The sequence below is a fragment of the Lonchura striata genome, chromosome 5 (genome assembly GCF_050655825.1).
Source record: "Lonchura striata isolate lonStrDom1 chromosome 5, ASM5065582v1, whole genome shotgun sequence".
NCBI classification, from domain to species: domain Eukaryota; kingdom Metazoa; phylum Chordata; class Aves; order Passeriformes; family Estrildidae; genus Lonchura; species Lonchura striata.
The window spans coordinates 37,125,974-37,136,728 of record NC_140707.1 but is presented as its reverse complement, the minus strand read 5'-3'; the positions used below and the strand labels follow the sequence as shown (position 1 = coordinate 37,136,728).

At 41.5% G+C, this 10,755-nt stretch overlaps 1 protein-coding gene across 7 annotated transcripts in view; it reads right to left on the bottom strand.

The window, feature by feature from the left end:
* MAPKBP1 (mitogen-activated protein kinase binding protein 1) overlaps window positions 1-10,755 on the bottom strand; it is a 100,567-nt gene that overhangs the window by 5,184 nt on the left and 84,628 nt on the right. For 4 of the 7 annotated variants that reach the window (XM_031505018.3, XM_031505021.3, XM_031505019.3 and 1 more), the window contains 6 exons: window positions 9,282-9,427; window positions 8,711-8,881; window positions 7,763-7,841; window positions 5,898-6,208; window positions 4,033-5,094; window positions 743-828 (listed from right to left, as the gene is read on the bottom strand). In XM_031505018.3, coding sequence (XP_031360878.2) covers window positions 743-828; window positions 4,033-5,094; window positions 5,898-6,208; window positions 7,763-7,841; window positions 8,711-8,881; window positions 9,282-9,427 — 1,855 coding nt within the window. The remainder of the gene's footprint in view (window positions 1-742; window positions 829-4,032; window positions 5,095-5,897; window positions 6,209-7,762; window positions 7,842-8,710; window positions 8,882-9,281; window positions 9,428-10,755) is intronic. The other 3 variants (XM_021533486.3, XM_085580302.1, XM_077784152.2) reach the window with 3 other exon arrangements.

The window sequence follows — 10,755 nt, the reverse complement described above, 5'->3', positions numbered from 1 at the left end:
GGTAGTGCTCCCCTTATAGTGGGTTTAAGGAGGTACTGTGTTTTACTTCCTCCTCCCTGCAGCATAGGGCCATAGTCACCCTCCTGTCTGCCAAATGCAGCTGGTCCCAGGAACAAAGTCAGAGAGCTAATGCAAGTGCTGTGGCCAGAGCTGCAGAGGACCATGTGATAGATGTTCACCATCGAAGTCTCATGCTTATTGCAGGAGACCTGTTGGATCAGTGCTAAGAAAAGGAACAAAGAGCTATTAGACTGCTCTGCATGTAACTCTTGTCTGGAGGTGAGGGACAGGCAAACAGCTCCATGTTCTTCTCACAGCTGGTTTCCCATGGTATCCCACATTTGCTAATCCATTTCCCAGGCATCAAAGACAAAGAACAGATGGGGTAACAAAACTCAAAGCTCCTGTAATATTTAATATTCCTGAAATACTGTATAATCATTAATTAATTCCCTAATACTCCTTTGAAAAAGAGCATACCATTATCTTCAGTTTACAGATAGACTAAGCAGACTGAAAACTTAATTGATTTGCTCAGAGTACCATAGCAAACCATTAGAAAATCCAGGAGTTGGAAATCAGGAACTACTGCATCCCTGGTTCAAGTTGAAGGTGCAGTCAAGTGGACAGCCAGGCAGCTTCTGTCACTGAACACACATTCAAGAAAACACCTTCAGGCAGCAAGCCTGTAAAGCCCAGCTACTGTACCAGAGTCTGTGTGTGAGGTCACTCAGTCACTCACCCTGCGGTAAAGGTGAAGGGCTCTGCGCATGCTGTCCTGGAGCTCGGACACCACGTGCTCACACTGCTCTATGCTGATGCCCGACTCTGGAGGGAGAAAAACAAAAGCACAAGTTAAGGCACAGACACTCCACAATCCACAACCTCATAGTTTGGTAAAAACCCAAATTTTTTAATGCATGTATGAAAGACCACGTACACACAACTCGCCATTCAATTTTTAGGGCTGGTTTGAACAAATTATTAAATAGGCACATTCTGTATGAGCTTTCCTTCATACTAACTTAGACATGCTGCTTACTTCAAACAGGCCTATTTTTCCAGCCTTTAGACTCTACAAAGTCAACAATGTTTTTCCTCAGATTGCAAATTCTTGTTACAGTCAAAGATAGTCACAGATTACCCATGTGATTTCCAATTACAATTAAAGCCATGTTTGTATGAGGGCTTCTAGTGGCAAGAGGGCTGGAACCAAGGAGCCTCTAATTTAGCCTCTACCTGGTTAGAAATCTACAAGCTTCCCTTCACACATCCTTCTGCACAGTGCATTAGAAGCACAGAGGATGACAGATTATACTGAATTACTGCAATATTCTCTAGTGGGGACCGAATTCCAGAGGAGCTGTGACAAGCAAACTCAGAAGCAAAGTCAGAACAGAATTGCATTGCTGAGCAACCCATGACATACACTGCTGATACACCATAATCCAAAACTAAAATATAAAAGCAAGCAACTGAACGACATCTTCTGCCTGTCCCCACCAGATATTATCTCCAAAACATGAGTTGAAGGCCTGCAATCTTTTTACAATAAACATTTTTATGAGTTAGACATAAACAATGAACAAAAACATAGACACACAAACACAAACTTCCATTTGCAAAGGCCTGGACAAAGGATATTCAACTTTCTTTAGTTACTCAAACTCAAAATTTTGTCACATTAGCACTGTAATTTCTGCAATTCTAAGAACACCATCTTTGAACAGACTGGAGAGGACCTAAGCTAATTTTATTAATACATCTAGATGATGCATAAACAAATGCAGCTAGAAAAACATCTACTTATACATAAACAAAAACATCTACAAAGAACAAAGGGGCATGAACAAATCCTTCCATCTGCATCCTTTGATCCTAAATCACTCGTGGAGTCTGAGCACAGTGGGCTTCAGTACAATCCAAGATTCTTGATTTCTGACCCCCTCCTTCCCTCTTTATGTTTGAAACCCAGCTGTTTCTTCTCATTTCTCTTTTCTGGATTTCTCCTCTGATCATTGTTTTTATGCTGGTCTCCAGCTCTGGGAGGCTCCAGTCAGGAGAAAGATCACAAAACCTAATATAAATGCTTAAGTAACAGGTATTTTTTGCCTCTCGGGTGTGCAGAGCAGAGCTGTTCAGAAACTAGCAGAGAATATTAAACATAGTAACAGTGTTAAGCACATCTACAGCATTTTAACTGTAGATGACAAAAACAATTTAATAAGAACAATTAAGTTTCTTTATTTGCAGCTGTTATACAAGCAGGAAATGGAAGGACAGAAAAATTAAGTGGAAATCCAACGTAGCAGTGCAAGTCAGAAGCAGAACAAGTACCTAGCAACCCTACAGTTTTAATCTAAACTGCCACATTGTGATTCCCAAAAGCCACAGTAATTTGTTCACAGCAACAATCAGCTTGGATCTAAACAGCTTTTCCAGCATCTACCACTTAAAATTTGGGAAATGTGGTCTGTAAGAAGCTTAAGGCTGATAGCTCCCTACTGACAAAAAAAACCATTGTGACCCACAGTACGATATCATTCTAACTCACTAAAGGATGCTGTTAAATAGTCTGTCAGGGTGTGCTATGTCTTGGGAGTTGTTAAAAAAAATAAAATCAATACTGAAAAAAACCTTGCTCTTTCTCTGTGCTACCTGTGTTAATTCTGCAAACTGACCAAAAACCATTTGCTATGTAGCCTGATTCACAAATCTAGAAGAGAAAACTCAGCCTAAAGAGCATAGACAACTACAATTCTGCTGCAGAATGTGATTCCACAGCTTCAGGCTGCTCTGGTGCTAGAAGAAACCTCACCCCTGTAGGAGGAGGGTCTGAAAATTTCAGTTGCACTCACTATACTTCAGAGCAGCAACAGTATAACTGCAGGTCCCTTACACAAAACGTCACATTTCCTGATTTACATAATTGTGCTTCAATCTTAAGGTGTTTGATCCCTCTAGAAATGCAAAAAGAAAAATAACAGTGCATCAAAACCAGATGAAACCTTCTGCTATGTTTTGGTGCAGAAATATTGTGCTTAACCATATTGTGTTGCACTATTCTGATGAATGGTGCAACAACCTGGCACCACAGAAGGCAACTGATCCCAGGATTACAGAGCTATCCCTTCTCAGACATGAGTAAGAGCAACATAACAAAAGGGATAAAAGCTGCATAGCCCCTTAAGGTACAAGCTATCAATGCAGTGGTTAACATTCACCTTCCTAATGCACAACTTAGAAAGGTGTATTTCCTGTCTGATTCTGACACAAAAGAAAAACCTCAGAGATAATGTAGAACTAAACAGTGCCACAAACTCTGCCACTGGAGATTTTCCTGCCTTGGAGGGCAGGATTTCTGCTTCAATTTTAACTTATCTGCTAGTTTTCATTTGCTTGAATTACCTTAAACTGAGACCTGTAACAGATCTTAGAGCTGTTTTCAGCAGGTGAAAATTTTTAATCTTGTACCTTTTTTCTCCAAACTAGAGATAATACAAAAATTAACACACATTTTTTATGTTCAAACCTTGTACATATTCAGCTTGCAGACATGTCCTCAAAGCAGAGTGATAGCACACACACCTGCTTGCTCTCACAGCTACAGCAAGGAACTCACTTTCATGAGCTTTATCTCAATTGTTTGCAAGCCCTTCTGGACCCTGCACACTTGCATATTAACAAAGGAAAGTTTGAGCTGCCTGGCATAACTTCACTGTTACTATTATCTGGGCTTGCTTGGTTCTGTTAGCACATGTTGGCCTGCACCTTCATTTGCTGGCCAAACATGCTCCAAGAGAAGGGTGGGGGATGTCACCTACACACTTCAGGAGATTCCCAGCATATCAGCTTTTAGCATTGACCACAAAGAGGTTTGAGCCCCTAGAGGTAATTGTACAGCTAAATCCCTAAAATCATTACAATTCTGAGGTCTACAAAGCCAGCTAAGAAGTACTATCAGACATAAGACCCAGAGGAAGCGGAAATGAAAGACCGAGAAAAAGATGTTAGATTGAAGAAGTGTCTCACCATTGAGGGGATGGTTTATGGAACGAGACAGGTGCAGACAGGACGAGACAGGCCAGAAGCTGGACGTAAAGAAATGTGATGGGATCGTGAGGCGGTTCACAAAGACAGGAGACAGAAGGGGGAAGATAAGAGATGGGTATCCATGCACACCTGAGACCCGTGCCGAGGCAGTTATAGCTGTAGGAGACCTCGGCCTGATGGGGTCTAGCGGGCAAAGTCCAGGTTGGCTGTCTAGCACACAGGCGATGCCGGTGATCCGCTCCCTGCCCCTGGGCAGTGTGCTCTCAGGAGACCTTAGGTGCTGGCCCTCTGACACTTCCCTCAGTTTTAGACTAGTGACCCCTGGCTCATCCTGGCAATCTGTCCTTGAGACTGGATAATCCACTGGGCTCTCCTTAGCAAGCCCTGTTGAGACTTCTCTACCAGGAACCAGAAACCCAGCAGTTTGATTCTCCCTCTTGGAAGCTCGGACCTCGGGAAAAGAGGGTTTCTTTTTAGAGGCCCCAGCAGGTGACTGTGGAGACTGCGGCTCAAGCAGGGTTTTTGTTTTGGTAGTGGGTGAGAAGGAGGCCAGTGTGGGTCTATCAGGCAATGGCTTGGGAATGTCAAGAATCAGATGTGCTCGGTTTGATGATGCCAACTTGCTGTGGAAGGACTTGGGAGATGAGCAGTTTACAACTGGCTGGAGTGCAGGTTTCACTGGAACATTTTCTTTCACTGGCAGCTTAATCTTCTCAGCATCTGATGCGGAACTAAATTGTGTCTTCTCAGGAACTGGAGGACTAGTCCTCCCATCAGTCAACATTTCAGTGGAGCAACCAAGGTATAGATTTTCCCCTACAGATATACTCCTTGACATCTTAGCCCGGAAGCTGGTTGTGGGGTTCATGTAGGACTTTGGTTTTGCAGCCCTGACATCTTTGGCCAGCAGAGCACCAGATCCATCCATCTTCAACATACTGGCTGATAACACCCTGCAATTGTTAGGTCTGGGATCCTTCTCAACCACCAAAAGAGTCTGAGGACGCTGCTTGGCAGAAGATATCACTCCTGGACCCTTATCTGTGAAAATTAAACAGATAAACATACCAAAAATAGACAAGAGCCTGCAGTGAATTCCTATATTGGAATTTAACATGGCTCAGCTCAGCCCCTGTGAGATGTGTACAAACATAACCACTAGTTCAGGTTAGTATCACCAAGCCTCAACAGCTTGCTTTTTTTGCCATCCCTCATCCTGCTCAGACCACTGCTTTCCTCATGAGAGAGATCTGTTCTTAACATCTATGGTCAGAAGACCTCGGACCACTGTGACTCTTAAGAGAGAGGCCAAAAGAAGCAGGCAAAAACTTATATATGCTGTTGTGGTGATCATGTAGGGTTTTGGGGTTTTTTTTGTTTGTTTTTTTTAAACAGACTTATTAACAGTTAGTGACTTACTTGTTTCAAAAATAGAGTTATTTCACACAATGGACATGGATACAGTAAGTTTTCTGTTACTGTCTCTTTCCTCTTTCTCTCCTCCCCACCCTGGAGAGCTTCAATCTTACTTTGGAGCAACCACTCACAGCAAGGGAGAATATTTTTGCAAATACTTCATTTCACCCTTGCCAGTGCTTCTCCCACAGATGTCAAATATCAGAGACTATAATTAGAAGACCAACATCTGCATTACAAATTTAAAATATTAAATAATATTTTAATTTAATAGTATTAAAAATATTTTCCCTTGACAGGCTAGGAGTTGGAAGACATGTAAAGCCTGTAGTTCAGAATGCAGAAAGACAAGTTTAATTTAAATCCTCCACTCATATGTCCCCATTTCATTCGTGGCTTCATACCATCATTCCAACGTGTGTCCTTACCCTCATGCACGAGGTCATGCACTGACTGTGCCTTCCTCATGACTGCATTCACAGGGCCTTCTGGAAAGGAGGCAATAACCCGTCCAGGAGCCATACCAACTCTGCTGGTCTCCAAAGCTGATCTGCGCTTTTTCTGCACATAGGTAGCTCGATTTGAATTTACATTCTCTACGAGCTGGCTGTTCTCCAGTGCATCACCAGGATGGCTGCTGTCATTTTTCAAAAGGTTTGGTGTAAACTGACTGGTCTGGGTTGGTGGCTCGATGGGTTTTGAATCCAGTGTCAGATTTGATGAAGAGAGTGACAATTGTCTAAAGAACACAATAAAGAAATCCCAGTTAAAACGAGAAAGTGTGTTCCCCTAGATAGACAGGATAGACAAGAACATGCATTAAGTTTCTATGGAATTAAGAGCTCCTCCTTGTCTGGACTTTTTTGAGTCAAAAATGCCCTAAGCTGTTACCACTTAATTCTACTCAATCCTGCAAGCTCTGGTCTTCAGGCATTTGACTAGAGACTGTGCAATCACAGATAGTATTGGGTTGCTGTTTCCAGGGAGGACATCATAAAAAGTGAAGACAAAAGAGAAGGAAAAATTCCAGGCAAAGGAAAGACTGGGAAAAGTCAGGTCAGGTCTTTTCTCAGCTCACCTTACTAAAATTTAAATCTTTTCAGTTCTAAGATAACCCTAAGATGAAGTAAATATACTTTCCTAACATTACAAAAGCATAAAGACTAGGAGAGCTGGTCAGTATCTCCAAGAGGAAAGCCTAATTTCCTCCTCCTCTCCACTTCAGAGAAACATAATGGGCTTACTTAAGAAAGGAGGCAACTTCCAACCTGGCATGTTTAAACAGCTGAACAGATTCAAAGCCCAGAGGTTTTCCTAATCAAAAACTACCTCCCCTGTTACATCTCTAGATCACCAGTGAATTCCTTCACTCATCACTGCAACTCTCCAGAAGCTTACACAATAGCAACCATTGGTTTTCTTCCCAAATATACATGAGTCAGACTAAGAAGCACTCCTGACAGCAGCAACAGCAGCTGAATACAGCAATAGCAAACAAATTTCCCTACCATGCTGAATCTGGACACAGCTGGTGAACCTTAGAAGATACATTCAAATCTGCTTAGTCCTAGATAATGAAATTCCTTTGAGGTAAGATTTTAGGTCATTTTAGAGGAATACAGGAGTATTTGTTTGTTTTTAAAATTAAAAAAAAATGTTGAACCCAAATCAACAAAAGCATTTACCTAATTTTTTTTTTTATTATTTGTTTCGTTGGGATTTTTTTTAATAACAAGGAAAACAGCTTGCAGAGACCCTTTGGAGTGCATTAGGGTTGAGAGATTTTTGGAAGAATAATAGCCCTGTGAGGCTTTTTGTGAGACACGAGAACACCCTGTGAAGGCATGGGACCGAGAAACAAGGCTGAGTAAGAAAGGATTGCAAAACAAAGGAAAAGTTGACAAATCTACTTTCATTGTCCAAGCTGAATGAAATGCAAAAGAATAAGCAGAGCATAAACAGTGAAGAGTAAATTAGATTATTAGTGATTCCTCCAACCTAATCAGCCAAGGCATTAATCATGAAACAATTAAGCATGTTGTTGAAAGAGGGAAAAGAACAAACAATAGTGTTACATTAGAATAAATAGAACAGATAAAGTCATCCAGGACAACCCTTCCAAATCACAAGAGTCTGCAAACAGCCTGCCAAGGGCTGTGCTAACACTTTGTTGTGCCTAGGCACACCAAGGCCAGAAGTTTGTTCAGCTATTTTCACGCAGAACCTAGCATGAGACCTACTCATATTAATATAAATACACAGACAGAAACACTCAAAACAAGCAGAGCCATACCTGAGAGCCGGGGACTGGGAAAGAAAGCGAGAGGAAATGCTGAGGTTTTCCGTTCTTTCCAGATTCCTACATGAGCCACCTAAAAATTTTGGTTAAAGAAGAAAGAAAAATGAGCAGCTTGTTTACAGAGCATTCTCTGTAAATTTTCTTATCATAGAGACTATCAAGTGTTCCCTGATATCCAAGGGCATTTTTTTAAGCTAAAGCCACAGAGAATGAAATAATTGTATTTCCTTTGCCTTTAGTGTTCTACTTAGATTACTCTGCCTTAAGCTGCTACTCTCCCTAAGGGTACGCCTCCTCTTTTGCTTCCCTTTGTGTCCTATCCTGCCTATAGGACTGTGAGGCACTGGCATGAAGCAGAAAACAAACCCATCAAAGATAAAAGAAAAAAAAAAGGAAAAAAATAAAAGGGAAAAATAAAAGAACCCGGAAAACTCACATAGATATTGCTGCCTGCAACCATTATCAATTCTAAAAAGATATGCTTTGTTCTGGAGTTGGTCGGTAAAGACAAACCAGCTCCTTTGCCACTCTGATGTCTCTTCTTATTCTCTCTCTCCACCCAGCATTTCAGCCTTTTCTTTGTGACACTGGCTGTGCCTTGGTGCACCACTAGAGGCCACTGCGTGCCACCTAGGCGGGGGTGAACGCGCCGTCAGTACCTTCCTTTGCGACAGGAAAAACCAGTGTAACAGCTCGTTAGGAGCCCAGGGACAATACTTAACACAAACTGACACAGAGCCCAATCTCATCTACAAAAATTAACACAGAGACCGATGAAGTTAACAGATGTCACTCATCTTTAAGTTTCTTACACTGTTTTCCATTTTTTCCCCTCTCCCCATATACACACGTCCACAAAAGCCTACCAAAACTTGTAGCTGTTATACTGGGGAAAAATCAGAAGTGAACTTACAAAGCCTCCCACTGAAAATAAAGATGTACCTTTTCCATCAGTGTTGCTCAGGGTCCCAAAATGCTCCTTGAGGAACTTTTCCTGATCAGGTATCTGAGGAATTTCTCCCCCAGGCACGCTAGTACCCACATCCTCCTCTCCTTCTTCTCCCTCCAGGTCTGAAACACCATCTACACTTAGAGGCTCAGTGCCTTCAGAATCTGGGAAAAGGCAAAAAAACCCCAGTGCTGTAAAAACTAAATCAGAGTAACATTAGCCAAATTTAAAAAAAAAAAAAAATCAAAGATGCTAAATTGAGCCTAGAATGTTAAAGTCAGTCAGCATTATATGCAGTAGTTCTCTAATTTACAAACAGCATATCCTACAGCATAATTAGTATTAAACCTGCCTCCTTGGCTAGCAAGGTAAGAGAAAGCCAAAGGTGCACAAGGAAAGAAGGAAACCAACTCCTGCTTCTACAGTGGCTTCATTGAGGTGTCTGTTCAAATGGTCCTGAATCTGTAGAGCAGTACCAGAGTGACTAATAGGAGTGTGACCTCAGGTCAGCTCACTAAGAGCTCACATATAAATAAATATATTTATAATGGCTTTGCATCTTACCTTCATTTGGCTGGTCTGGGCTGGAGAGACGACTGCTGCTGTAATCTACAGAGCAGGCACTGTCTGGACTGTGTTTGTCTGGGCATCCATTACTGTGGTAACCTCTACAGAGCTTCCCATGGGGCAATGCTTTTACCTGGAACTCACTACAAGAGAGACATGAAAATACAGCACTAAAAGACATATTTGTTTACATGTAAAGAAGCACATTTTAACTTCAATGAGGCCTTACCTGTGTTAGTAACACCTTTTATTACAAATTTAAGGCTTTAAAGAGAAAAGAAGTTGATTTCTGTCATCATAATACAGTATATTTTTTGCATTTCATTAAGCTTGGACATGGAAGTCCCAAGGGGACTGTCTGATTTTCTGGGCGTTGTCAGTTCCCAGGATTACCAGGCACCAGAAATACTCTGCTCTGGCTTGATTCCAGCACAGGTGAGGAACAAATGTAGAAGTTTACATGATGAAAAAGGGACTAAAACCAGGCCTACACCTGCAGGAGAGAAACTCTAGTTTGCCATAGATTTAAGCTCTAATACACATTTTTCCCATGTTCATGACCTGCTTCTTTGGGCAAATTCTGTGATGCAAAATAGACAAGATTTTGGCTTTGAGAAAGACTAATTTACTGAAGAACATCATACAAAAATACAATCTTCTATAACAGGGTTACTGATTTCTGTTGTGATTTCATGGTTCTTATTTTGTCAAATGTCACCAGCACTGTTCTTTTGCCTGATACCTAAGGACTTCTGTTTTCCACTTTTTGAGGTACTTTGGTTTCAAATGTACTCCAAGGCAAGGTAGGATGCAGAAGTCAATCAATAGAACTGAACAGCAACTACCCCTGGCAGCTCCCATACGCTGTAAACATTGCCATGTGTCTAGTCTGTATCCAACATCACCAGAGGGTCTCCCTTTCTTACATAATGGAGCAGCACACAGGTCTACTCTGTCCAAATGTTATCATCACAAAATTAAAAATGAAAAATAGGCTAGGCAAAACCTAGCAGCCTCAACTGCAAAATCATGGCATGCACTCTTGCATGAAAGTCTGTCTAAAGCTAGCAGCCCTGCTCTCTGTAACATGACAGAAGACAAAAGAAATTAAACAGCTACTAGCATCAGGTTAAGAGGGGAAGGAAAGAACAAAATTCGGGGAAGAAAAATAAAAGGGAGCACAGAAAAATTAAATTATGTAAAATTAAAGCAGAAGAAACAGCAGAGGAATAAAAAAGGTCTCTACTGTCTCCAGTGTCCTTTTCAATTCCATCTGTGCAAGTCATTCTATTTCCCACAGACGAGTAATCACATGCTACATTTGCTAAATTCTTGCCCAATTTTCATAAATAAGTGTCCTGTCACTTCTCCTGGGTAGGCATTTCACTGACACATATGTGTCACTGTCAGTGAGTTTTCCAGCTTCCAAGTTTTCCTTTGCTGTTTTCAACCCAGATAAGGGAGAAAGCAA